The sequence below is a fragment of the Pseudorca crassidens genome, chromosome 12, assembly GCF_039906515.1.
Source record: "Pseudorca crassidens isolate mPseCra1 chromosome 12, mPseCra1.hap1, whole genome shotgun sequence".
Classification (NCBI taxonomy): Eukaryota; Metazoa; Chordata; class Mammalia; order Artiodactyla; family Delphinidae; genus Pseudorca; species Pseudorca crassidens.
This window is the reverse complement of record NC_090307.1, coordinates 85,704,443-85,731,613: the sequence shown is the minus strand read 5'-3', so window position 1 is coordinate 85,731,613 and position 27,171 is coordinate 85,704,443. Positions and strand designations below refer to the sequence as shown.

Below are 27,171 nucleotides of genomic sequence, written 5' to 3'. Positions count from 1 at the left end.
CGCCCCCAAGGCGCCGGAAGTGGAGTGCAGAGCCGTGCAGAGCCGTGCAGAGCCGTGCTGTACGCTGTCGGTCACTGTGATTCGGAGCCCGTGCGGTCGCTGGACCCATCCAAGTGGCGCGAGCGGCTCTGGGCCCCTGGGGCCCCGCGGTCCAGAGGGCACCATGGACGACAAGGGTAAATTGGGACGCGACGGGCCTGCTGGGCCTAAAGCGGAGCCGCGCAGGGATCCCTCCACCTCGCACGCCCAGACTGGGCTCCGGGAGAGGTCACTTTCCAAGCTCAGGCTGTTTGGCTGGATGTGGTTCCTCTAGTTACAACTAAAACCACTCGCTGCTCCTGTATCCAGGGAATGGGTCCTGGGGGTATCCCCGGACACCCCTTCTCCCCACGCTTTCCAGTGCCGTCCAAAAAAGTGAGATTTCGGACGCATGTGCAGGTCTTCGCAGTCTTGATTTCCTCATATGTGAAGTATGAGTAAGACTCCCTGCCCTGTTGGATCTGGTACTAGAATTAAAAGAAAGGCGTATTTGATTTGCTTGTCTAATGTGGTTATCAAGGTGTTTTATTAAGTGAAGAACAAGGGCAAACTAATGTGTATACAGTACCTTTCATGTAAAAAAAAATAAGAGCAGGGTGGGCCTCTGCATCACATACATGTACATATGTATGTATGTAGGTGAATACGCTTGACTTGGCATAGACTGGAGGGTGCAGGAGAAATCGGTAAGGAGGTTGGCTCTGGGATTCTTTCCGGACTTGGGGTCTAGGATAAGGGGGAGAATGACCTTTCACTACCTTTTGATGGGGCTTAAATTTTATGCCATTGTACATGGCTAGCTTTTGCAAAATGAGAGAGAAAGAGTTTGCAAATAGTAGAGTGATGTCATATCTATTCCCGTCAACATTTATGGTGCCCCTGAAGCCAAACACCCTGCAAAGAAAATATTCTTTAAATTAGTTTGCTTTTTAAAGTCAACAGTCATTGATAAGCTCTCTGGTCGTCTATCCTGCTAAATGAATTTGATGAATCACTTTTTTCTCCCTTCCCAGAGTTAATTGAATACTTTAAGTCTCAGATGAAAGAAGATCCTGACATGGCCTCAGCAGTAGCTGCCATCCGGACTTTGCTGGAATACTTGAGGAGAGATAAAGGTAAAGACGGTCATCCTCCATCACTCCAGGTGTTAGGAAAGTCTGCTCATAACTGTTAGAAGTGTAGCAAGTGAGAGACGGATGTGTGCCTACATAAGGTAATGCAGCCCCAAGCTCAGCTCCTCCCTCTTTTTCTGTCCTTTTAATGTGAAGAGAGCCCTCAAGTTATCATTGAATGGGTCTCCTTTCAATGAAATATACTTTGAATCAAGAATGACCATATTGGCCTTTCTCACCTTCTGAGATGGCCCACGCTCTGTCTGTGGAGTGTGTTTCTCTCTAAATAAATGCACTTCTTATCTATCACTTTGTTTCTCACTGAATTCTTTCTGTGATGAGACATCAAGAACCTGAGCTTCATTAAGTCCTGAAACCAGGTGTGTGATCTCAGTTGGAAGACGGTATGTTTTGGCCGAGTTCGAGTCCCGGCATGTGGGTTCAAGTCCCAATCTGAGGTGCACTGTCTCACTTTGAGAGTAGCAGCTGAAATTGGGGGGATGCTGTGGTTCTTCTCACTACAATAGCAGGTGAGTGCAGGGAGCCAGCCAGATGGACTGAAGGGGCTAGACCAGCATAGATCCTGCATTTTCTCAAAACTGACCTGCCAGGGCTTCTTCCTGCCAGGGTCCCCACTGAATAGTGGGGAGTGGAATCAAAATTGCAGAAGGTTGGGGTAATGAAAAATAAAGGAAAAGAAAGAAAGAGAAAGTCCAGAAAAGATTTGGGGAGGAGAACAGAACCAAGAAATCTCAGAAAGCAAGCTACTGTATTTTTTAACACTACATAAAACAATGGAAGAGGGAGCTCTGTGGGGTTAGAAAAGACAACTGAACGAAGTCTTTTTCTAAAAGTTCAGGAAAACTCATTTACTTAAAAATGAAATGGTTGTGTCCAAACGCCATAAAAGTTACTGTAAGGAAGACAGAATGAGAATAACATCCCTGCAGACAATGAAATCACACCAAAACATAAATAAATAAACCCCCCAAAAAAGAACGACAACCAGAAAAAAAAAGCATAACACGCTATTTTACAATGAGCTAAAATTTTTTTAAATGGTACAAGACATGAGACATAATATAAATCAGATTTAGAAAAACAGAAATGTAGTGATAGAATTCAAGAAAGAATTAGAAATAAAAGAAAAAAAAATTAAAAACAAAAAAGAATGACCATATTATACCAGGTTAACTTTGAAGCTTAAATTATAGCAATAGTTGACCTTTACAAGGATTTATTGAGCTTCTGTCTTGTGGAAGTTTCTTTGCAGTTGCTGTAGAGAATGTTCCAGTATAAATTCTGGTTTTAATGTCATCATTGTGATTACTACTAATTCAGACATCCTAAATGTAAGCATCTGGGTATAAACAAAATAATAATAATAACAATAAAAATAATAAAGCGTTCTTTAATCTAAAGCGCTGGCCTAGAGATGCATGTCTCTAAGACAACCTCCAGCCTCTTCCCATTGCACTTACAATAGCATCCAAACACCTGGGACTTCCCTGTGGTCCAGTGGCTAAGACTCTGCACTCCCAATGCAGGGGGCACGGGTTGGATCCCTGGTCAGGGAACTAGATCCCACAAGCTGCAACTAAGAGTTCATATGCCGCAACTAAAGACCCAGGGCAGCCAAATAAATAAGTATTAAAAAAAAAAAAATCCAAACACCTAAGCCTTACCTACCCCACCCCGCAGACCTCTTCTGTCACTGCTACTTAATTTCCTTCTATGCTGTCCCTCACTGAGCTGTGCTTCACTCTGGCCTCTCTTTGTTTCTCATACCAAGTTTATTCCCTTCTTGGGACCTTTGCGTTTATAGTCTGCATCTGAGACTTTTCCCACTGGACCTTTACTCGGCTGGATCCTTTCTTACTCGGGTCTCTGCTTAGGCCTGCACTCCAAGAGACCACCCCTGTTAACTCTGTCTAAAGTAGCTCCCCCTTTCTCATCATTCTGCTTTTTTCTGTCCTCATTTCAGTCTGTAATTAACTTGTTGATTTCTTTGTGTGCTTGTTTACTGTCTGCCTCTCCCACTAGAAAGGGAGTTCCGTCAGAGCTGGGACCCTGCCTGTCCCGTTCACTGATGTATCTCTAGCATCTAGAACAGCGCCTGGCATACAGCCTGCACCCAGTAACCACTGGTTGAATGAGTGAGTGAATCACAGACCCATCAAGGGTCAAAAATGAACGTCACATTCCTCATGTGATCATTCCAGGGGAGACACTCCAGGGCCTGAGAGCGAATCTCACCAGTGCCATAGAAACCCTGTGTGGCGTGGACTCTTCTGTGGCCGTGTCCTCGGGCGGGGAGCTCTTCCTGCGCTTCATCAGCCTTACCTCCCTGGAATACTCCGTAAGCCCCTGCCCTCCTCGGTTACCTCTCTGTTTCTCTGTTTGGCCACAAATATTCTCAGCTTTATCTGGATCCTCCCCTTCACCTCATTTTGCTCTTTTCTTCCCAGGATTACTCCAAATGTAAAAAGATCATGATTGAGCGGGGAGAGATTTTTCTCAGGAGAACATCACTGTCGAGAAATAAAATTGCAGATCTGTGCCATACTTTCATCAAAGATGGGGCGGTGAGTAGATCTTGATTATGTGTGGTGATTGGGAGCAAGGACTTTGGAGTTAGACTCCTGGGGTAAAATCCTGACTCTGCCACTTACTTGCTGTGTAACCTTGGACAAGTTACTTAACCTCTCTGTGCTGCAGTTTTCTCATCTGTTAAATAAGGGTAATAACAGCACCTACCTCATAGGGGTGTTGTGAGGATTAATGAGATGGTATGTGTAAGGACTCTGCACTATGCCCGGCACATAGTAAGCACTGTCTAAATGTAGATATTATTATCATAGGCGGTTGTCATTTTAAACAGGCAGAGAAAAACCCTGGGACAGCATGGATGATTCTTGATTTGATAAGGTGTCTTACTAAAAAAAGTATTTTTTATTACTGGATATGTACTAAATTAATCTGAATTAAATTAACACAGCTCTTGTCATTGGTTCATACTGACTGTCTTCCTGCTGAATGTTAGCACTGGATTGAGATTTTTCATCTTCATTCCAAACGCTCTTACAGAGATACCACCAAGTGTTGATAAGCTGAGTGAGGAAAGACGGGAGCTGCACATCAAGTCAGTCTCCCAGCAAAGGGGTCGTAAAACTTTTATGACGTCTCCTCTCCCGGCAGCATGCCTTCTTTTGCCATCTAAGCCTCCATCGACCATAAAAGTATTCACTTGCATCTGGACTCTTGTCCACTGTCTATTACCCCTTTCCCAATTTTTGAAGCCTTTTTTTTTTTTGGAGTATGTTATTAAATAAATGACGTAATAGATGCGAGTGGAACTTGTACGCAAGCCAGCTGCAAACAAAGCCATTTTGGGGCCAAGTGGAGGCAAGCCTGTGACTGCCTCTCACCGAGGCCTTCTCCTTCTGCAGACTCGCTGCAGGATTCGTTTGCTCTAGTGGAGTTGAATGTGTAATAACCACCCGCATCAGTGCTATTTTGGCTAAATTTCCAGCACAGCTGCTCAAATTTGAACATGCAGATGAACCCCCTGGGGATCTTTCAAATGAAGATTCTGATTCAGTAGGACAAGGGTGGGGCCTGAGAACCTGCATTTCTAACAAGCTCTTGGGCGAGGCCCAGAAAGGAGCTAGGGAGCTACATCCCTCCTCCTTGCTTACACTGTCCTCTGCACTCTATTCCCCAGAGCAGAGATTACATCTAAGTATCTGCAAATTGTATCCAGTCCACAGATGGGTTGTGTTTACCCCAAACAGCGTTTATAAGTTTTTAAAAATTAGCCAACATTGAAATATTGGATTTTCAGTGCCTCTAGAAAAACCAGATGATCTGACCACAGTGGGCCCACATGACAACAGCTGGAGCTCAGCCTTTCCACTCTGCTGCTGGCCCCAGCCGGCCCCCTGCATTCCTTTATGCTACCTGCCTGGTGCCTGTATGCCCAAGAGTGCAAACCATTAGGGAAGCCAACCCAAAGGAACCTAACAGAGCCTTCAGATATAAAGGCTTCTGTATCTGAGTAACACCACATGGAGATGTCACTTCTGCGCTTGCTACGAGAAGAGGAGACCCATAATATATTCCTCCGGCAGAAAACTTTTTCAGCTTGTATATGGGCTTAAACTCAGTGTACTATCAAGGATCTCCTTTCTGATTACAGCTGATTTGTGAGAAAGCATACGGAGAAGCTTTAGGGTACCAGGAACACGCATCAGAGGGTCATAGAGTATGGGTGATTGCCAGAAGCTTGCCCTTTTGACAGAGCTTTCTGTGCCCACAGAGAATATTAACTCACGCCTACTCCAGAGTGGTCCTGAGAGTCTTGGAAGCAGCCGTGGCGGCCAAGAAGCGTTTCAGTGTGTACATTACAGAGTCACAGCCTGATTTATCAGGGCAAGTATCCTTCCATTTGGTTATGAGCCCAGCAGTCCTTTTAAAGAGCAAACTGAGGATTAGAATCCATTTTAAGAGGAGCCAGAATAGGCCCCTGATTTGCCAATCAGTCAGCATTGCCTTTGACAGTGCCCATTCCTGCCCCTGGAAGAAAAATCACCGTGAATCTGAAGTAGGTCACAGTACAGGATCTAGGGGTTTTATTTAGTACTTAAGTCAGAGGAACAGCAATTGAAAGATTTTTATCAAGGAATAGATAATTCGCCACATATCTAGCCAGAACATAATAAAAGGAAAACCCTTTTTTTCTGAATTTACATATCTTTTTGTATCCCTAAGAGCGCAGTTCTCCTAAAACACATACTTCCTTCTAAAGGACCCAAATTCTTGTTTCCTTAGTCCAAAGTCTCAGGATGTGCCCCTTAATCCATTACTTGAACTGAGTTTCCAGCTAAAGTGATTTATCATTGTCCAAATTAAGTGACTCACCATACACCACTATGGGACTTTCCTGGACTTTTTTCTAATGCTCTCAAACTGTCACTTTCAGTAAGAAAATGGCCAAAGCCCTCTGCCACCTCAGTGTCCCCGTCACTGTCGTACTGGATGCCGCTGTTGGGTAAGTGCCTGGCTTCCCCCGCCACAATTACTCTTCCTCGCCCACTCCCAGGGGTGGCTTGGAACAGCACTTCCAGTTGGAAGGTTTGAGTCTCGTTCATAAAACTGGACTGGGCAGCGTCCCGCCTCTTAACTGATAGCTGGGCTAAACCAGCAAGCTCATTATAAGGCCTTGATAGTGTACAGACAGGACTATAGGATGTCAGGGAGAGGGGGAGTCATTGACGTGGCAGTATCATAGTGCATTTTAAGAGCAAGGTGCAGAGGTCAGGTCAGCACATGTGACCAGTGCTCCCTCTTCATCTGAAGACACGGGCTGCCCTCAGTGGCACTCTGGGATTCTTCGTCTCACCTGTGCAACTTCACTCCTAAAGCCCAGGCGACATGCTCCATGGATTGACAGCGTGCCTTCCAAGAGAAAACAGGAGTAATAATCCCTTGGGAAGAAAACACATAAGGAGATGATTAAGGAAATTAGGAATGTGTTTAAGAGTAAACATTTTAAAGAATTCTACTAATTGCTCATTTTATTTTCTTTTAAGATCTATTTATTATTTATTTATTTTTGGCTGCGTCGGGTCTCAGTTGCGACACGCAGGCTTCTCTCTAGTTGAGGCGCACGAGCTCAGTAGTTGTGGCTCGCGGGCTTAGTTGCCCCGCGACATGTGGGATCCTAGTTCCCTGACCAGGGATCAAACCCACGTCCCCCACATTGTAAGGTGGATTCTTTACCACTGGACCACCAGGGAAGTCCCTAATTGCTCATTTCAAAAGGTAGATTGGCCTTCAGCCTACCTGCAAGATTCTTGAATTACATAACATTTTTTCCAACTTCAGATCACATCAGGTCTTTAAATTTTGTCTGTATTAATGTAGAAAGGAAAACAGAATGTGCCACACGTAGTAAGGATAAATGCCGGGTCATGAAATCCTTGCTTCAGCTACACACATATGCACGTACATTACTGGGTGGCAGGGAGAGTTACACGTCTTATTGTGGTGTCATGACCAAAACAGGTCTTGGTGCCCCTGTAGCAGAACCGGTAACAGTGCCAGGGGTTGTCTCATGAGTTCAGTGCTCTTTGGAAGAAAGTTATGAGAGGAACTTACCTTGGTGAAAATGGAGTATTAATCTTTGCAGGCGATGTTGCTACTAAGAAGAGCAAAGAAGAGGGAGCATTAAAAAATTGTTTTTAATTTCCTTAGCTACATCATGGAGAAAGTGGATCTTGTCATTGTTGGTGCTGAAGGAGTTGTTGAAAACGGAGGAATCATTAACAAGGTAGGAGCATCAGTTCTCCGCGGGCCCTTGGTCAGGGCGGGAAGCTACATCACTGACCTCAGACATCCAGCTAGCACTGTATTGTTAATGATTCGTTCCTCTAACCCTGCTTAGCTTCAAGACTCCACCACTGCAGCCAATGGCTTCCCAGTTCCCATGAGCCATTGCAGCGGTCAAATTTTGTTCAGATTTCTTCCTGCTTTGGAGACTGATTTGTGTAAATTAGGAGAAAGTAATTTATATTTTTTCAAAACATGCTTTAACTGGAATTTAGCTTTTGGTTGGTTTTTCTTTTTAATGGAGCATATTTGACATCAGTATAATGTTTAAAATTTATCTGTTGCTTAACATGGAAAGATTTCATGATAGTTTGTTGTATGTGGTAATATATAACATAAAAATTTGCCATTTTAATCATTTTTAAGTGTACAATTCAGTGGGATTAATTACACTCACACTGTTGTGCAGCCATCACCATTGTCTGTCTTCAAAACTTTTCCGTCACCCCAAACTGTCACCATCAAGCAAAACTCCCCATTTTTCTCTCCCCATCCCCTAATCTTTGTCCCTCCATGATTTTTGCCTATTCTAGGTACCTTATATAAGTGGAATCATACAATATCTGTCCTTTTGAGTTTGGCTTATTTCACTTAGCATGATGTTTTCAAAGCTCATCTGTATTGTAGCATGTGTCAGTGCTTCATTCCTCCTTATGGCTGCATAATGTACCACGTCACATTTGTTTATCCATTCATCTGTTGATGGATACTTGAGTTGTTTCTATCCTTTGACTATTGTAACTAATGCTGCTGTGAACACGGGTGTACGATTACCTATTTGAGTTCCTGTTTTCAATTCTTTGAGGTATATACCTAAGAGTGGAATTGCTGGGTCACATGGTATTTCTGTGTTTAGCTTTTTGAGGAACTGCCACAACTGTTTCCCACAGTAGCTACACCATTTTACGTTCCTACCAGCAACGTACAAGGATTCCAAATTTCTCTACATCCTTGCCAACACTTGTTTTTTTCAACTATAGCCACCCTAGTAGATGTGAAGCAGTATCCCATTGTGGTTTTGACTTGTGTTTCTCTCATGACTAAGAATCTTGAGTATCTTTTCATGTGTCTGTTGACCATTTGTATATCTTTGGAGAAACGTGTTTTCCTTTTTAAAGGTCTTCTGTAATTCCAAAGCCAGAAGTACATATATTGCGTTCACTCATATACTTTCTGTTGCTTCCACTTCAGATATGCCATAAGATCTCACCCTTCTCCGCTTTTCTCTGACTTCCCAGATTGGAACCAACCAGATGGCCGTGTGTGCCAAAGCACGGAACAAGCCTTTTTATGTTGTTGCAGAAAGTTTCAAGTTTGTACGGCTCTTCCCACTAAACCAGCAAGATGTCCCAGATAAGTTTAAGGCAAGAGTTTTACATATTTGAAGGGGTATTTGAGTCTAAACTGAAACCTTTGAAGAAAAACGCAGTGCTAAGAATGTTCCATTAAGTTGTTCACTTCCCACTATTTTTTCCAATACTCAGGATACAAAGGTAAGTTGGTGGCTGTTGAACAGCCTAATTTGTCCCCAGAATTTAAGTCTTTGTCTCTCATTCAATTAAGCACTAGATACAGGCCAAGGAGGCAGGGGAAACTGGTAATAGTCGAAGTTTTGGCTCAGCTGTCTGGGCTCACTTGCCATCTCCACCACTTACTAACCATGTGACCTTGGGCAAGTCCTTTCATTGTAAGCTCTGTGAACTTCAGTCATCTGTACAAGGGTTATGACAATTCTGAGATAATCCATGGGAAGAACTTAGCACAGTGCCTAGCACTTAGTAAGCACTCTGTAAATGCTCTAAACGGTTGTCTTGAGAGGTCTGGAGGAGTTAATCCAGCACACCAGTGAGGGGACACGTGGCTTAAGTTTTTCTTTAATGATCTGCTCACCCAAGCCACACTCATCCCCCTCGCCAGTGTGCTGCACAGCTGGCCTCCCCCCGTTTCCAGAGAGCACTTTGAGGCAGGAGCACACTAATTGCTCAGGCCAAGGCCTCTCCAGTTCAGAGCCTTGAACACGTGGGGCAGACTAACGTATGCTTCCTGTCTCCTCAGTACAAGGCAGATACTCTGAAGTCCACGCAGACTGGACAGGATCTCAAAGAGGAGCACCCGTGGGTCGACTACACCTCCCCTTCCTTAATCACACTGCTGTTTACAGACCTGGGGGTGCTGACGCCCTCAGCAGTCAGCGACGAACTCATCAAGCTCTATCTGTAACAGCCGGGCCCTTTCCTGCCGGCGAACAGCTGATGCTGGGAGCAGCCTCTTGGCCCCTCAATGAGCCAGGCGAAAACTGAATTGTTTTTTATGAAATTTTATCGACTAAGTACTTAAAATCATACGTCTTGGAGAATTTTTATTCATTTCAGTCCCATCTGAAATATGTTCATGGTTCCCCTAGAACCCAACCTAAATTGTGCTTATGGTTTCCAGACACTTTCATTCATTTCCAGTTTCCAGAAATACAAGTTAGATTATTGGCTGCTTGACTGATGAAAGAAGATGTGCCGCGTCCCCCTCCCTTCATCTTCCCCACACTCCAGACTTATCTGCCAGAAGCATCAATGAAAGCCATGCAGGCCTAAGAGAGCAGGGGTCCTAACTGCGGCCAGGCGCCCCTCCAGCAACCAACAGCCGCCCAGGATGCAGGCTACACGGTGCCTGCACGGTGTGAGAAAGGCAGGAAACACTTGCTGAATCTGCATCAGGCTTCCAGCAGTGAACATGAGCTGAGGGCTGTCATCTCCAAAAAAAGGATCAAGCCAAACAGAGTGGAAACTAACATGAGAACCCAAGACAGAAACAGCGTCTTTGGCAGGAGTATCCTACATGCCTCACCACTTACGAAGATGCCTTCCAGAATATTTGCAAACTTTAATTCTGTATCTGGGAAAGATGTGAATTTAAACATGTTTGGGTCCTGAACAGCTTTTTTAAAATTGTTCTTGGGAACAATTCAGCATCTTTTCAAATTGTATGAAAGATTTTGATATGGCGTTGCATCGGTACCGCAAGCTGACCCCAGGCCCAAATGTATTGTCCATCTTGGTAAAGACACTATGCAGCCACCTTCACACACTTAAGGCACAGTTAGAATGAAATACAGTTTATTCAACAGAAGGCATAATAATTTTCTTTTCCAGAATGACTTGCTTCCTCTGTTTTTCAGATACTCACCAATAAAACAGTACTAGGGGCTGTGCAGGTGTTCTGCACAGTACATCAAAGAGAGAACTGAAGTCCAGGGAGAAGGACATCCAGGGAGATCAGGTGCCTGAAAACACTGAGGAATTTTAAAAGGCCTAAAATCAAGTCTACATCAGTATCTCTGTGTTAAAAACCAATGAGCTCTTTGACTAACCCATCAAAATAAATACTGACATCTGTTATTTACACTCAGTTAATTTACATTTTCTTCTGTTAGACTCCAAAGGCTGGTATGTTTTTCATAAAATATTCATGAGCGTGAAACCCCTCACATGGCCGTCTGCAACAGCAGCTTTGGGAGAGGTGGGTCTTCCCGGACGTCTGCTGAAGTTCTGCTGTTCAGTACACGCGAGCGCAAGCTATCTGCGAGCGCAGGGCAGCTCGTGGCATTCCCGTTGCTCTCGTGCACTTCGCCTGAGCGGCAGGAATCAGCAGTCATCTTCCAAATCTGAGATCCCCAAATCTGCTGTCTTGACTGATCCTGTGCCACTCGTCAACAGCCCCTTCTCGAGTTCTTCTTCAGTAATTTTGCCTTTTTTAAACTTTTTCAAGAGACTTGTGTCATTAAGAAGTTCTTCCATGTCCTCATCTTCGATATCAGAACCCTGAGTACAGAAGAGATCAACAAGCTACTGAATTTCTCAGCAACAGTGTTCTAAGTGAAACCAGCAATTTTTAATCAGTAACTAGCTTAGATCAGCTTCCACAAACAGCGCATTCCCCACCCAAGCCACCAAGGGAGTATAGAAATCTGAGAGTCCTATGCAATTCCTATTAGAAGATAACTATATACTACACTTCAGTGAAACTTGTTCAGAATTCTAAGTTGAGTATTTAAATAATAAAAATGCAAACTTTACCTCTTCCCTTTTCCTTTTTTCATTCCGTTTTTTCTTCTTTTCCTTTTTGGCCTTCTGCTTTGACCAAGCTTTATTTTTTATGAATTTTCTTCTCCCTTCATTTTCTGTTTTCTCTTTTCTTTGTTGCTCCAATAGCTTCTGCCTCTGCTTTTCTCTGATTTTATCTTTAAATGGAATGGTGTCTGTACTGACGTCCACAGGCACGAAATCTGGAAACTGCTTTCCTCTCAGCTCTGGCATCTTGGGCATCCTCAGCAGGCCAAAACCTCGAGCAAGACTTGCAAAATCGAGATCTGATTAAACCAAAACACTGCAGTTAGCACACCCAAAATAGGATTATAGGCATCAACCCACAGAACATTCACAGCAATATAATTTTGTCTACCTAAGTGACCTAATGGGCTCATTTTAATTAGAATTAAAATAATTACATTTTTACTAAAAAGGAATACTCAGCAGCCAGTGTATTCTGTCTACTCAAACCCAAGGAAGACTGTGTTTTATTTTATTTTTATTTATTTTTTTGGCTGCGCTGCACAGCACATGGGATCTTAGTTCCCCAACCAGGGATCGAACCCATGCTCCCTGCAGTGGAAGCTCGGAGTCCTAACCACCAGATCACCAGGGAATTCCTAGGAAGACTTTCTTTTAAATGTTTAGAATACATTAAACCTGGCATAGGCCTGACTTTTTTTGTTTAACATCTTTATTGGAGTATAATTGCTTTACGATGGAGTGTTAGTTTCTGCTTTACAACAAAATGAATGTTATATATATATACCTATGTTCCCATATCTCTTTCCTCTTGCATCTCCCTCCCTCCCACCCTCCCTATCCCACCCCTCCAGGTGGTCACAAAGCACTGAGCTGATCTCCCTGTGCTATGCGGCTGCTTCCCACTAGCTAGCTACCTCACGTTTGGTAGTGTATATATGTCCATGCCTCTCTCTCGCTTTGTCACAGCTTACCCTTCCCCCTCCCCATATCCTCAAGTCCATTCTCTAGTAGGTCTGTGTCTTTATTCCCATCTTACCCCTAGGTTCTTCATGACATTTTTTTTCCCTTAAATTCCATATATATGTGTGAGCATACGGTATTTGTCTCTCTCTTTCTGACTTCACTCTGTATGACAGACTCTAGGTCTATCCACCTCATTACAAATAGCTCAATTTTGTTTCTTTTTATGGCTGAGTAATAAGGCCTGACGTTTTTATAAAACAAAGCAGTTTCATACCTGTAATACTTCTAAAACCACCAGATGTTTCAGATGGAGATACAATTATGTGAAGTCCAACTTACCCTTTAATCTGAAGATGAGGTTACACTCATGCTTTGCATAAGCCTGGACGAATGACACAAAAGCTTTCATGCCCTTTTCAAACACAGCTCTGTCAGCCAGGGCCATGGACTTGAGCTTTGGAAGGAGGTCTACTGTGTTCTTCTGGACTTTCATCTCCTGCAGGGGGCACTGCACAGGGACCACAGCGTCACTTCTGGCTGGAATCACCTCATCCCCAACCAAGGCTACCCCATAAGAGCCAGTGCCAATAAAACCAAAGGCAGAACCATCCATTTTAATCTTAAAGCAGAGGCCTGGAAGCCCAAATCCAAGCAAAGTATTTACTTGGTCCAGAAAGTATTTTAAAAATTTTAAAGCAAAGTTTAAAATGAGATTTTACCTAACAATCCTGATTTCTGCTTGGAAAGTATGGTAACATAGGTCTATGTTCCCAACTAGTGATACTTAGCTGGGGCCAAGCAGTGGCCATACCCCAGAGCCTCTCCACAGCCATAAAGCCAGCCAGGTTCCCGCACGGACATCACCAGCCTGGCCCCTGTGTGTCTGCAACCCCTAATCTAAGTTCTGGACCCCACTTGCTGGAAAAGAACTTTTTCAACTACCCCAGCACTGGACATTCCATAGGAAAAAGGAAGACAGCTTACTTTCTGGTTAATTGCAAGGAAATTGACGTATGACTCTTCCATGGGAAGGAGAAACACAAGTGCGCTGCCGCCGTGGCCGATGCGGGCTGTGCGGCCACAGCGATGCACGAAGGCACTGTGAACAACAAGGAGCGGGAACGTGGTCACCACGTGACGGTGGCCGAGCAGAGCACAGGCCTGCAGCCGCACGGCTGATGCACCTAAAATGACCCGAGGAGCTCCATCCCAACCCGCCGCTTATTAGTGCTATAGAAGAGCTGGCTATTAAAGTACACGTGCAAACCAGAGAGGGTTCTGTTAGACATTTACTATGAACTGTAAAACTTTTAAATTTATGCCTATCTGACGGTATAGGTAGGAGGAAGCAGTCTCAGTAGAAAAACTGAAAAACAATGAAAAGCGTAAAAAAGAAAATAAAAGTGACCTATGAGGAACGCCCCCCACAGGAAGTAACAACTATTGCTTAGGAGTTTGTATTTACAGATGCTTTCCTATGTTTGGAGGCATTTATCAGGAATATATGCTTGCTTTCAGATAATAACTGACATCTTCATATATGGTGTATATATTGTTCTCCTTTAAACACTCTATCATGTGCATTTCTGCAAGAACTTTAAGGGACTTCCTTGATGGCCCAATGGTTAATACTCTGCACTTCCAATGCAGGGGGCATGGGTTCCATCCCTGGTCAAGGAAGTAAGATCCCACATGCTGTGTGGCGCAGCCAAAATATTTAAAAATAAGTAAATTAAAAAGTATTTGAGGGGGCTTCCCTGGTGGCGCAGTGGTTGAGAGTCCGCCTGCGGATGCAGGGGACACGGGTTCGTGCCCCGGTCCGGGAGGATCCCACGTGCCGCGGAGCGGCTGGGCCCGTGACCCATGGCCGCTGAGCCTGCGCGTCCGGAGCCTGTGCTCCGCAATGGGAGAGGCCACAACAATGAGAGGCCCGTGTACCGCAAAAAAAAAAAAAAAAAAAGTATTTGAAAATGACTGAAATTTCAGTGATAATATAGTATCACTATTGACCTATCAATGACCTATCAATGATAACTCACCAGTTCCCCTATTTTTGTTATTTCGTAATGTTTTGACAACCATCATTATGTTTTCTTCCTCAGGATTCCTATTTCATTAGCCTAGATTCCTAGACAGAGTGGGTAACATTCTCTCATGCTGTACCTGGCATTGCTGGGAGGGTCGTACTGCAAAACCCAGTTTACTTCAGGAATATCTATTCCTCGGGCCATCACATCAGTGCACACTAAAATCCCACTAGAAAATGAGAAAACACCACACTGAGTAAGGAGGCCACTATTTCCCTCACCATCAAGCAGTCTTTACTGAGGGATGACAGTAATAACATAGGTTGCAGAATCTCACAGAAGCAAATATATAGGAATAACATTTTGATTTTTCTTCCTCCTAAGAACCTCTAGGACTTTACAAGTTGTCAGTGAAATCTTTAAAAAGGTGGGGAGGAAACACTGAAAAGATTTTTTAAATTAGCATATTTCCATTGAGGGAAAAGAAAAAAAAAAAAACCCACAGTATTTGGTCTAATCCTTTGCAGCCGTTTAAAAAAAACAAATGAAATTTTCCCTCCCAGACTGTCATGTATCCATCAATTCTATCACTTTGCCTAAAAGATTGCTTTTAACATAGCCAGAAGGCTCAATGATTAAGAAACACAGAGAAGTATTATTTCTATGCACAAACAGAATCAAGTTATGATCACTAGAGCCACAAGTTCCCTACAGCCTAGCCACCAGCTGACAATCTACAGCCTTTAACGGGTTGCTCCTGTCTGTTCCGTCATTCAACAAACAGCTACCAAAGCCCCACTGGGGGAGCGAACACAACACACAGGTTCCCGTTCTTATGGAGCTTACAACCTAGCAGGGAAGTTGACAGATAAGTAAGGAAGTCAGTGTAGCAAAGTGTAATGGGGTCAGGACAGAGGGCAGGGGCTCTGGATATTTATACAGAGAAGATGTGATAACCAGGCTGAGGAGGAAGAGAGTTCCAGGCAGGGAAACACATGTGAGGGTTTCGAGGCAGAGCGACCTGCAAAAGAGCAGAGTGGCTGGAGATCCGCCATCTCCAAGGAAGCCAACCCACCTTTGCAATTTGCGGAACTCCGTGAAGATCTTATTGCGCTTATATTTCATCTTTCCGTGAATGCACATTACCTTCACGCCCTTCACCAGGGCCTCCAGAGCCTTTCCATAGTATTCCACGCAGGCGCAAGTGCTGCGAGAGGGGACAGAGGGCTTAGAGTCGTAGGCCGCCTTGGTCCTCCTGCGATGGGGGGAGGGAGGCCGCAAGCACTAGATGCAGTGGGGACCCCCCAGTCGTCCCAGGAGACTGCAGAGGAGAATGGCTGTGCTTATCATCCACAACTAAGTTCTCGGCCAAGGGAAGGCCAATCTTTTGACAAAACCCCTTCAGCAGGAGTTAAAACCCAAACAACGTGTTCCTCCTGTCTAAAGCTGTTCTAGCAAGGGGATCTCCCTGGCTCCCCGAGGAACTAATTAAATGGAAGGAGTCCTTCACAACAAGAACGATGACGTCTTAAATATAGCTTTACTCCTGCTTTTCTTTCAGGGAACTGCTTCTTCCCCATTCAGTGCAGTTCCCAAGGGCTCAGCAGAAGTCAGACCTATCAGGTCCTCTATCCTGGATATTGGACTTGGAGTCGAGGACAAAAGGGGACTGGAGCAGGGTCATCCCAATGAGGCTGTGCCCTAAAGAGATGGCCATCTGGGTCCCCCAGATCCTGTCTTCCCTAGAGGTGGTGCACCCAACTTTCTCTTTGAGTCTGTGAGCTCCCTACACAGCCCCCTTCTAATAAAGTTCACCTTTTTTACTTGAGGGATTCCAAAGGGATGTCACATCCTTTTGTAGATGAGGGACCTGAAGCTTCCAGAGAGGCAGTACAAGTGAGTGGCAGAGGAGAACCAGAAGGAAGGTGTGATTCCGTCTCCCATGTTTTCCCACTACACCAGGCTGCAGGATTCCAATTCGGGCTAACTCCTGTCTAAATCTCCTGTCTTAAACACCTGTGCTAACTGACTGCTGCCAGATTCCCCAGTTTCCACCAAGAGTCACATCAGTACATAATAAAGCAGTTTTGCACACTAGGGTCACAACCCACAGATCCTGAAAGCAATCTGGTGGGTTCTGAAATCAATTTAGTGAGTCTGGACCAACCAGCATTTTTAAAAAATTAGAGCAGAACAAAACAGAAAGCATCAGAATGCATCCCACCTAGTCAAACGCAGTTTTATGAAATCTTTGTTTCAGTTTCGTGTGTTTGTGTGTGTGTGTGGTGTGTGTGTGTACCAGCTTGTATTTCTAACTGTGGGACAGTACAGCTAATGCATTTTATTGGTGACATGATGGATGGAAAAGAAACATAAAATTATTCTGGTATTGCCAAAAAGACAACACCACAGGTATATCTGGAGGAGGAAAAAAACAGCCCGAAGGATGCACACAACTGTTCCTATCTTGCGCTCTGACAACAGGACACACCCCAGTGTGGCAGACACTAGGCTGGTGGATCAAACACCCTCCCAACCACTTCCTCCTTCACCTCCCTCTACTACAGAGGCTGGGACAGCTACCCACTTGTTTTTTTCCCATCTCCTAAAGTGAGGGGCTGCTGGGTGACCCACCTTTGGCCCATACAACGAAAGCAGAAGTCAGCTTGGGAGGGGGCTGTCTGAGAAAGTCTTTTGCTTTTCTGATTAAAAGGGTTGGATATTAAAAAAAAAAAAAAAAAAAAGGGTTGGATATAGCAAGGACTGCCCTTCCCCCCTCCCTGCCTTTCCTCTTTTATCTGCTTTCAATGCAAACGTGGCAGCAGGTGTCACAGTGGTCATCTTAAAACTAGGAGGTGACCTACAGGAAGGAAAGGCCAAGACAGTTAAAGAAACACTGGTGTTGACGTTGCCGAGACAGAAACCAATGTCAGGAACTGCCTACCTCTGGACTTCTTTTTACAGGAGAAAAATAAACCCCTCCAGCTTGAGCTGCAGAAGTCATTTGCAGCCAAACACATTCCTAACAGACAAACAACCTGAAGGGAATTCCAAACCTGAAGGCTACACACATGTGCACATTCTGGGTGCGGCTGAACCCCAGAAGTATTACCTGAAGAAGACCAGGTGTTTTTCCTGCTTATGATTTCGAAGAAAATGTACCAGCTGATTAAATTTCTCATCTGCCTTACATACCTATAAAATAAAAAGGAAAACCAATAAAATAAAAACAAATTTGCTGACAATAATAACCCCATAGCTATTTTCAGTTTCGGCCTTAAATTTTAAGGAATCTAATTTCCTCCATGAAAAGGGACAGACTTTCGTCAGAATGTTACTCAGTCTACCGAGATGAGAATAAACATCAGCCTGGGCTGCTGACACACGTAAGTCACAAAGTCATGTAACTGAGGACAGGGAGTCACCCAGTGCAGTAAGTACCTCCCAAACCCCAACATGCAGACAGCGCCATGCCGGCCATACCACCACCCCCGGGGAGGTCTTTAAAATGCAGATCCTTGGACACAGCATACAGATTACGATTCATAGCTGTGGAATTGGACCCAAGGGTCTGTATTACTTAAGAGTGCCCAGGGGCTTCCCTGGTGGCGCAGTGGTTGAGAGTCCGCCTGCTGATGCAGGGGACACGGGTTCGTGCCCCGGTCCAGGAAGATCCCACATGCCATGAAGCGGCTGGGCCCGTGAGCCATGGCCGCTGGGGCTATGCGTCCGGAGCCTGTGCTCCACAACGGGAGAGGCCACAGCAGAGAGAGGCCCGCGTACTGCAAAAAAAAATGTGCCACAGGGTGTCATTTTATAGATTTAGTTTCCTAGAAAACTGAAAGCCAGTCTCTAGAGCACTTATTTTTGGCTTTTTTTTTTTTTTTTTTGGCCGTGCCGCACAGCATGCAGAATGTTAGTTCCCCAACCAGGGATCAAAGCCGTGCCCCCGCAGTGGAAGCACAGAGTCTTAACCACTGGACAGCCAGGGCAGTCCCATTTGCTTGTTTATTTGTTTTAATTGCTAAGAGTTAACATATATCAGTGGGAACACCGTATACCATATTGATAAAACTTGGAAAATCTAATAAGTTGTTAAAACAATTATTATAGCTGATCATTTAGAAGGAAAAACAGGACTTCCCTGGTAGTCCAATGGTTAGGACTCCGTGCTTCCACTGCAGGGGGCAGGTTCGATCCCTGGTCGGGGGACTAAGATCCCGCGTGCTGTGCGGCACGGCCCCAAAAAAAACATAACTAAGCTTACTGAAAGCAGTTCAAGTCAAAAAAAATTAGTAACTTTTTTCAGTAAATTGCTTTGGCTTTTAATACTTGTTTTAGTTTTTCCAGCTTTACTGAGGTATAATTGGCAAATAAAAATTGTACATATTTAAGCATATTTACACGTTAAAAATCTATACATGTATACATTGAAGGTGTACGAAGTGATGACATGCACATACACTGTGAAATGATTATCGTAATCAACTGAATTAACACACCCATCATTTCACATAGCTCCCTTTTGTATTTAAAGAACTACTCTGTTAGCAAATTTCAAGTACACGACACTGTTAACCCCAGTTCCCACGCTGTACATCCTCCTCGATGGCCTGCAAGAGTCAGTGAGACCACCCAGCGCTCACCATGTAGTAGTTCTCCAGGCGGGAGGGGGTCTTCTGCGTGCTGCTGGCCGCCGCGCCCTTCTCCTTCACCGAGATGCGCACAGGGTTCCGGAGGCCTGCTCTCACCAGGTTCTCCACTTCTTGTGTCTGAGTGGCCGAGAAGAGGCCCGTTCTCCTCTGCTTCGGCAAAAACTCCAAGATGGTGTTTATGCTAAAAAGAGAGGGCTCATCTTAACCCCTCACTTATCAGCATAATCAAAAAATGGTGTTTTATGATACTAAACAGGTTATTTTAGAAGACTGAAAACCATCACAATATTTACAGTAGCTACTACTGGGAGGTGAGATTATGGGCGATCTTCATTTCTTCTCTATACTCTCATTTTCCCAAGGTTTCTTCAATGTAAGCATATAATTTTACTTTTACAATGGGGGGCAATTAAAAGAGTGAAATTAAGACAAAACTTTTTGAGACTAAAAACCATGAAACTGTACACTTTACATGGGTGAACTGTGTAACATATGAATTATATCCCAATAAAGCTACTTACTTTTTTAAAACTCACAGAAACTTTTAAAGAAGCCATGAAGGAAAACACATCTTAAGAACATCAAAGACATAAGAAATGGAATTTAAATTGTGTGGTAGAATCTGAAGGATTAATCAACCTAATGATTTGAAATTCACATGTGGGGACTTCCCTGGTGGCGCAGTGGTTAAGAATCCGCCTGCTAATGCAGGGGATACGGGTTCAAGCCCTGGTCTGGGAAGATCCCACATGCCGTGGGGCAACTAAGCCCATGCGCCACAACTACTGAGCCTGCACTCTAGAGCCCGTGAGCCACAACTACTGAGCCTGTGTGCCACAACTACTGAAGCCCATGTGCCTAGAGCCCATGCTCCGCAACGAGAAGCCACTGAGAAGCCCGCGCACCGCAACAGAGTAGCCCCCGCTCGCCGCAACTACAGAAAGCCCGCACGCAGCACCAAAGACCAAAGGCAGCAATCAATCAATCAATCAATCAATAAACAGAATCTGTCTGCCAGTGCAGGGGACACGGGTTCAAGCCCTGGTCCGGGAAGATCCCACGTGCCGTGGAACAACTAAGCCCGTGCGCCACAACTACTGAGCCTGCACTCTAGAGCCCGGGAGCCACAACTACTGAGCCTGCGTGCCACAGCTACTGAAGCCCACGCGCCTAGAGCCCGTGCTCCGCAACTAGAGAAGCCTCCGCAATGAGAAGCCCGTGTACCCTATGAACAGTAGCCCCCGCTCACCACAACTAGAGAAAGCCAGCACACAGCAATGAAGACCCAACGCACCCAAAAAATAAAATAAACAAATAAATAAATTTATTTAAAAAAAGAAAGTCACATGTGGCTAATAGAGACAGTCATGGAGTAATAAAGGAATTCCATCTTGAGCTCCCTTTCATCCTGTGTCACCCGAAGCCCACGAAGTCCAAACTCCAGTACCTCGCCTCGAACCCCATATCCAGAAGCCTGTCCGCTTCATCCAACACCAGGACCTCCAGGGACCTCACGCAGCTGGCCAGATCCAGGCCCTCTGCCTTCCTTCGGAACATGTCCTCCAGGCGGCCTGGGGTTGCCACAATGATGTTCCCACTATGAAAACAAAGTTAACATTTACCGCACTCGCTGGATCTCGGGGACCTCTGTGATTCCAAACACCAAGTTTTGTATTCCCCCCAGCAAAAGTCATCTAAAATGCCAGCGAAGAGAAGGGAGACCACCACAGTGGGAAGAGAAGGCTGCGCCGTGAGGGGACAGGTCTGGGTTCCAGGCTGAGATCAAGGGCAGGGCTCAGCAAACTGGCTCTTAGGTCACATCTGGACTCCGCTGTTTTCGCGACATTTTATTGGCACATAATTACACATCCTCCTTCATTCATGGGTTGCCTTCGGCGGCTTTCACACGATAACAGCAGAGGTGAGCTGTTATGACACAGACTGTGTGATCGACAAAGCTACAATAATTACCATCTACTCCTTTACAGAAAGGGTTTGCTGACCCCCTGACTTTACTCAACCACTTTACGTCCCAGGTCACTCATCTATAAAATGAGAATGTGAACAGAACTAGAGATAATTTTATGTAAAGATCACAAACGCAGACTGAAAGCCAAACGTGGCCGCCACAGACTGGGTGGCCTGCAGGAAAGTTTTGTTGTTTTTTTTAAATGTGAATTACATGCCAACAGTTAAAACAACCTGGAGATAACACACAGAAATCTGGAATTCCATATTCTTTTTAAAACATTCAAAACCTGGAGAACTGAGCCCAGAGTTCTGTGGGCAGCGATCAGCGGGAGGTGAGTACTCAGGCGTGAACTAGCCAGTCCCTCCCACTCCCCGCCCACCCCCTTCACACGTTTATATTATCCTCTGAGCCCTGTAGCAACTCGAGTCTGTGACCCCTGCTGCAAAGTATCTCCCGTTGTAGCTGGACACAGCAAGTGCTCAAGAAAAATAGTTTTCTTTATTGAGATTCACTGACAAACTGGGCACAAAGTCTATTGCTGCTCATTACAAACCTTATTCATCATGGGACAATAAAATGCCAAGGAGTGATGGCCATCGCGTATTCAAACACGCATTCCGAATGTTTATTAAACACCAGCCGTGTGCTCAGCGCCTCACTAGGCTCTGAAGGTAAAATGCTGCCGGACAGACACCACCCCGACTTTCCCGAGCCTCCTGGAGACACGGAAGAGCCTGGCACGTGCAGTACCTGGGAGAACGCCAGCCCACTGTGGCAGCAGGGCGGGCTGTGAAGCGGGCAGCAGTGGAGAGTGGTGGCTCACAGGCCCTAGGCAGACACTAGGATCTACCCCAAGGGCCAGGAGGAGCCACTGAAGAGCTTTCAGTGAGTGACATGACCCGACTGGCATTCTGGTTGCTACGCGGAGAGTGGACTATTGGGGGCAATAGTAGACACACACAGGAGAGAGAGAGACAGAGAAGCTACTGCAGGAGTCCAGGGGGGAAATGAGCAGGAGAGGTGGCGATGGGAAGGTTGACGGTTAGAGATGCGCTCTGGAGAGAAAACGCAGAGGACATGGTGCCAACTGGCTGTGAGGGGGAGTGGAGGGGCCAGGACGAGCTGAGGCTGGGCCCCTGACTTCAGGAGAAGCAACGGGGGCAGATGAACAGGAAGCTCCAGACGAGGTGCAAGCCTGGGGATGAAAATTCCAAGCTCCTGTTGTAGACGCGTTTGCAACAGCTGTGAGATGCCTGGGGAGATGCCAAGCAGACAGGTGGATCATCTGTGTGTCTGGGGCTCGGGGCGAGGTCAGGGACCACCACGGGAGGGACGAGATCATGAGCCCGTGAGCAAAATGGGAGGTTGGCCTGAAGAAAGAACTTTTTGTGGGGAGGGGGCTTCTGAAGCAGGGGGTTTCCGGTTAAGCCTAGATCATGTGTCGATTCCTCTTGGGTTCAATGCCAAGAGCGAGCAAGGCAACTTACCCGTGTTCCTTAAACCTCGCAACATCCTCTCCAGGATTCCTGCCTCCGATCCAGAGAATCTGGCTAAAACAAGACAAGTGTCTTTGAGCAGGTCAGGCAAAATCACAGCCCATGGCTGACAGGGACCCTGCCTCCCATTTACCTGAACTGTGGGAAGGGCTTCGTGAAATGCGACAGGACCTCATCTATCTGAACAGCCAGCTCTCGCGTGGGTGTGATGATTATGGCGCCAACCTGCCCACGCGGGGGAAGGCACATGATTAGCAGAGCCCAGGGCTTGCAGAGCTGAACTCACACGAGACTGCACCCTTCACCTAATGGATGAAGGTTCCCAGAGAAACAGCACTTCCTGGGCTTTTTCAGCAGTGCCCAGTCATGCCCGGTCACAGTACACATCGAGAGTTGACCCTTGAATGATGTGGGGGTTGGGGATGTGAACCTTCTAAGTAGTCGAAAATCCGCAAATTATTTATAGCTGGCTCTCCACACAACCGGTTTGGTTCCTCCATGTCCCAATTCCGCATCTAGGGATTAAACCAACCTCGGCTGGTGTAGACCTATAGTTATTCACTACTGAAAGAAACCCGCATTTAAGTGGACCTGCACCGTTCAAACCCATGCTGTTCAAAGGTCAACTGTAGTTTGAATTACAGTCAGTCCTCGTTCTGTTCTACAAAGTGGCCACATACGCTGTTAGTGAACACTGGACCATTGCCCCTGGGGAAACGGGGTTAGGTTCCTGCAAGCCTCTGGCCACATTTGTGTGGACCTATCAATACATAAGCTTCTTTTACACATATTTCTGTTTATAGATACCTTATTTTGTAAGTCAACTATACTTCAATTAAATTATTAAATAAAGACACCTCATTTAATATATACTGTTGATTCATCAACATTGAACTCATAGCCAACAGCACTATCAAAAGGAGCTTATGCAACATGTATTTTCTCCGTAAGGCACATCACAGCCTCTCTGCACTCAGGAACATTCGATAGCGCTTCGGCACTATGTTTGGGGGTCATTTTAAACAGTGAAATCACCAAAAAAAAAAAAAATCACAGCAGTAAGTTGACCGGGAAAAGGACACGTGCTTACAGCCTGAGAGCTGGAACAAGAAGGCAGTATCGCCCTGATGAGACTCGGCTGGGAAAGTGCCATAAGGCGACTCCCATTTGTCGCTGCCCCATACAGGTGCAGGCATGAGCACGACAGCACACTGAGTGCTGCTCTGGGGAGCTACAAACAAACGTTAGGCAGCAGGCACATTCATAAACACAGAGCCTGCAGGTAATGAGGACAGACTGTACTTTCTCCTTCTATATTTTTTCAAGCTTTTGACCAGCTTCTTCCTCAACTGTGAACTCTCCGATGACTAAGTGAAAATAAACCGTTTAGCTATCCTCACCTGACTCTTTTTTAACTTCTCTTCCCTTCTCAGGAGAATCTCCAGGATGGGGATGATGAAAGCGAGTGTTTTGCCACTACCTGTGACCTGCAAAGGGCAGAAAGTTTCCGTTTGCTTTTCCTCACAGTTCATTTTGGAAGGAAAACAGGAAGACAAGCTGCATTTACACAAGGTACTCACCGCTTCTGCAGCAACATCTTTGTTTTTCATGAACAGAGGGATGGTTGCAGACTGAAGAGAGAGATGGCAGAGCACTGGTTAGGGGATGCCGTGACTCCACCGATGAGGCCCAAAGCCCAAGAAACACAAGGCTGGCCTTCGTCACACTGGACCCCACCACAAATTGGACTTCGATTACAGTCACCCACAGGGGCCCCAGTAGGGTCAGCTCACAGGTAATACAGCAGCGGTGTCTACACAGATGGCATGGAGGGGAAGTGAGCCAAGCTGGGATTTGGGGGTCCTGAGTTCTAGCCCTGCCTCGCCTACTCTTCCTCTCGGGACCAAGAAGGGTTTGAAGACACTGTGTTCCTTCCAGCTCTAGTATCACAAAACAACGATTTAAATAGGCCCTCTAATTATAAACACCGCAGAAAACCCACAGGGTTACAAGAGGCCTGGCCCTTTGGTTGCGGCAACAAGCAGCTGAACTTGAAGCAGACTCAGGTCTTGGCTTCAAGGTCGCCCCCTCCAGGACCACACTCCACTCCTGGTCCCCAGAGCCTGAGCTCACCCATTGCAGCACATGTAGCACTTTTCTAACTGCTTCAACACAAGTAAGTCTCAGCCTGGGTGATTTCTGTGCCCGCAGGGAACATTTGGCAATGTCTGAAGACATTTGGGGTTGTCAAACAGGGTGGGGGGGCTTCCCTGGTGGCGCAGTGGTTAAGAATCCGCCTGCCAATGCAGGGGACATGGGTTCGAGCCCTGCTCCAGGAAGATCCCACATGCCGCGGAGCAACTAAGCCCGTGCGCCACAACTACTGAGCTTGCACTCTAGAGCCCGCATGACACAACTACTGAAGCCCACGTGCCACAACTACAGAAGCCCACGCGCCTAGAGCCCATGCTCTGCAACAAGAGAAGCCACCGCAATGAGAAGCCCGTGCACCGCAACTTAGAGCAGCCCCCGCTCGCCGCAACTAGAGAAAGCCCACGCACAGCAAAGACTCAACACAGACGAAAATAAAATAAATTTATTAAAAAAAAAAAAAGAATGAGATTTTTCATTTGTTTTTCACACTAAGTCCTCAAAATCCACTGTACATTTTACACTTAGAGCACATCTCAACATGGACTCACCGTGTTTCAAGTGTTCAACAGCCACACGTGAGTGACTACCATAGTGGACAGCACCTAGACCATCGACTCCAATGGCAGACACTGGGTCTTGTCTACAGTCCCGAGGCATGGCACAGAGCACTGCCTGCTTCCTCCACCCCTTTCCTGATTAGCCTATGGACATCTCAACTTAACATTTCAAAACAGAACCCTCTTGATTTTCCCTCTGAAGCCTGTTATCCTTCCCAGCCTTCCTCATCTCAATAAATGATACCACCATCCACCCAGCTGCTAAGTCAAAAACCTCAGGGTCCCTGTAGATTCCTTCTTCATGAACCCCACATCTGGCCCCTCAGGAGCCCTAAAGCTATCCCAACACTGACTTTTCAATATCCACTGTGTTCTCTCTACTCCACGCCACCATCACCTCTAACTTGACAGTGGCCTCCTAATGGACCTCCTCACTTCTCTTATTCCTCTAAAGTCTATTCTCTACGCCGCAGTCACATCCCTTCCCTTTCTGCACAGTTTTCCATGGAAGACAGCTTCCTGCTGCATTTAGAATAAAATACAAGCTCCTACAAGGAAGATCCTGCAAGATCCGGCACCCGGTTTGCTCACCTCTTACACTACTCATGCTGCTCCAGCCACAGAGGCCTTCCTTCTGTTCCTCCAAGCTCATTTCCAGCCCCAGGGCATTTGCACGGGCATTTCTCTTTGCTGGACTATCATGCCCCCAATCACCCCACAGCCAGGTCCTTCTCATTCAGGTAGCAGCTTAATGACACCTCCTCCGAGAGGCCTCCCCTATCTTATCTCCTATCCTGTACCTTCTTGTCACTGTCTCCTCCACAACACTTATCACCAGCTGAAATTACCTTATTCCTTTACCCCTTTCTCTCGGGCATTAGAAAACAAGGCCCATGAGTGGGGACCAACACTGCAAAATCCCTGGAGCCTAGAAAAAATTACCCAATACGTAGTTTGTCCTCAAGAAATTTCTTGAATAAATGAATAAACTGGACCAGGACACTTCACTTAGCCCAAGTAATAATAACAATGACAGCAGGTAACATTTACTGAGCGCCCATGATGTGCCCCAAATTGTCTTAGGTAATCTCCACACAACCCTCTGGTAATACTATTTTCGTCATTTCACAGAGAAAGGAAATGAAACACAGAGAGGTTAAGCCATTTGCCCAAGGTCTCACAGCTAGAAGGGGTAGGGGGAGAATACGAACCAGGCACTTGGGTCCCAGCACCTAAGGGCGGTGAAGACCCTGGCACAGGTGAGCCGCCGCCTGCCGCCTCTGCCTGGCGATCATTAACCAGCTTGGCATCACCCGAGTCGGCGCAGCAGAAAGACGTGGCAAAAGTCCCAGCCGGAGGGGTAAAAACTCCAGGATGCGAGTCCTAACACCTACCGGCCGCATCCAATTAAGCGGCTGCCGGGCCCGCCCTGAGCCTCCCCTTCCCCAATTGCCCCCTGCGCACCGAGGGCCCACCTCCCCGGCCCCGGCTACCTGCACCGGCGTCATGTACGGGAAACCCAGCTCCCGCAGGACACCCAGCACCCGCGGGTGCAGCGGCACCGGGAGCGACTCCCAGGAGCCCTCCGTCACGTGCTCCATGGCTAGCTCCGCCGCCGCAGCTACCAGTACTACGCCTCCCTGGCACACTTCCGCTTCCGCTCGCCAACAGGCCCCGCCCGGAACCGTGCTCCAGTCGCAAAGTTCCGGACGGCGGGGGAAGGCGCCCTCGCCGCAGGA

At 46.2% G+C, this 27,171-nt stretch overlaps 2 protein-coding genes across 6 annotated transcripts; one reads left to right on the top strand and one right to left on the bottom strand.

The window, feature by feature from the left end:
* The first annotated feature begins 5 nt into the window (after nucleotides 1–5).
* On the top strand, nucleotides 6–11,610 carry EIF2B1 (eukaryotic translation initiation factor 2B subunit alpha). 2 transcript variants are annotated; one of them, XM_067701112.1, is made up of 9 exons: nucleotides 6–176; nucleotides 1,053–1,154; nucleotides 3,374–3,510; nucleotides 3,620–3,736; nucleotides 5,470–5,582; nucleotides 6,133–6,201; nucleotides 7,407–7,482; nucleotides 8,780–8,905; nucleotides 9,597–11,610. In XM_067701112.1, exons 1-9 carry the CDS (start codon nucleotides 164–166, stop codon nucleotides 9,759–9,761), a joined length of 918 nt encoding a protein of 305 aa, XP_067557213.1. In that variant the 5' UTR covers nucleotides 6–163; the 3' UTR covers nucleotides 9,762–11,610. The 2 variants fall into 2 exon arrangements, with proteins under 2 accessions (XP_067557213.1, XP_067557214.1); XM_067701113.1 differs by having other exon boundaries at nucleotides 5,470–5,586; nucleotides 6,137–6,201.
* On the bottom strand, nucleotides 10,635–27,080 carry DDX55 (DEAD-box helicase 55). 4 transcript variants are annotated; one of them, XM_067701108.1, is made up of 14 exons: nucleotides 26,926–27,080; nucleotides 24,302–24,352; nucleotides 24,122–24,208; nucleotides 22,855–22,946; nucleotides 22,713–22,775; nucleotides 20,701–20,850; nucleotides 19,245–19,434; nucleotides 17,711–17,793; nucleotides 15,674–15,805; nucleotides 14,735–14,827; nucleotides 13,556–13,670; nucleotides 12,911–13,079; nucleotides 11,612–11,904; nucleotides 10,635–11,356 (listed from the first exon to the last, which is right to left on the bottom strand). In XM_067701108.1, the coding sequence occupies exons 1-14, from the start codon at nucleotides 27,031–27,033 to the stop codon at nucleotides 11,180–11,182; spliced, it is 1,803 nt and encodes a 600-aa protein (XP_067557209.1). In that variant the 5' UTR covers nucleotides 27,034–27,080; the 3' UTR covers nucleotides 10,635–11,179. The 4 variants fall into 4 exon arrangements, with proteins under 4 accessions (XP_067557209.1, XP_067557210.1, XP_067557211.1 ...); XM_067701109.1 differs by lacking the exon at nucleotides 14,735–14,827; XM_067701110.1 differs by lacking the exon at nucleotides 20,701–20,850.
* Nucleotides 27,081–27,171: the final 91 nt, after the last annotated feature.

Bases quoted from the DNA above. Each gene is read 5' to 3' on its own strand.
- EIF2B1 (XM_067701112.1), top strand. The intron at 5,583-6,132 runs GCAAGTATCCTT...TGTCACTTTCAG, and splicing joins TCACAGCCTGATTTATCAGG to TAAGAAAATGGCCAAAGCCC. The intron at 6,202-7,406 runs GTAAGTGCCTGG...TAATTTCCTTAG, and splicing joins GTACTGGATGCCGCTGTTGG to CTACATCATGGAGAAAGTGG.
- DDX55 (XM_067701108.1), bottom strand. From the start codon at position 27,033: ATGGAGCACGTGACGGAGGGCTCCTGGGAGTCGCTCCCGGTGCCGCTG. The intron at 22,947-24,121 runs GTGAGGATAGCT...CCGCGTGGGCAG, and splicing joins AGAAGTTAAAAAAGAGTCAG to GTTGGCGCCATAATCATCAC. The intron at 11,905-12,910 runs GTAAGTTGGACT...TGGTTTAATCAG, and splicing joins CCTCATCTTCAGATTAAAGG to ATCTCGATTTTGCAAGTCTT.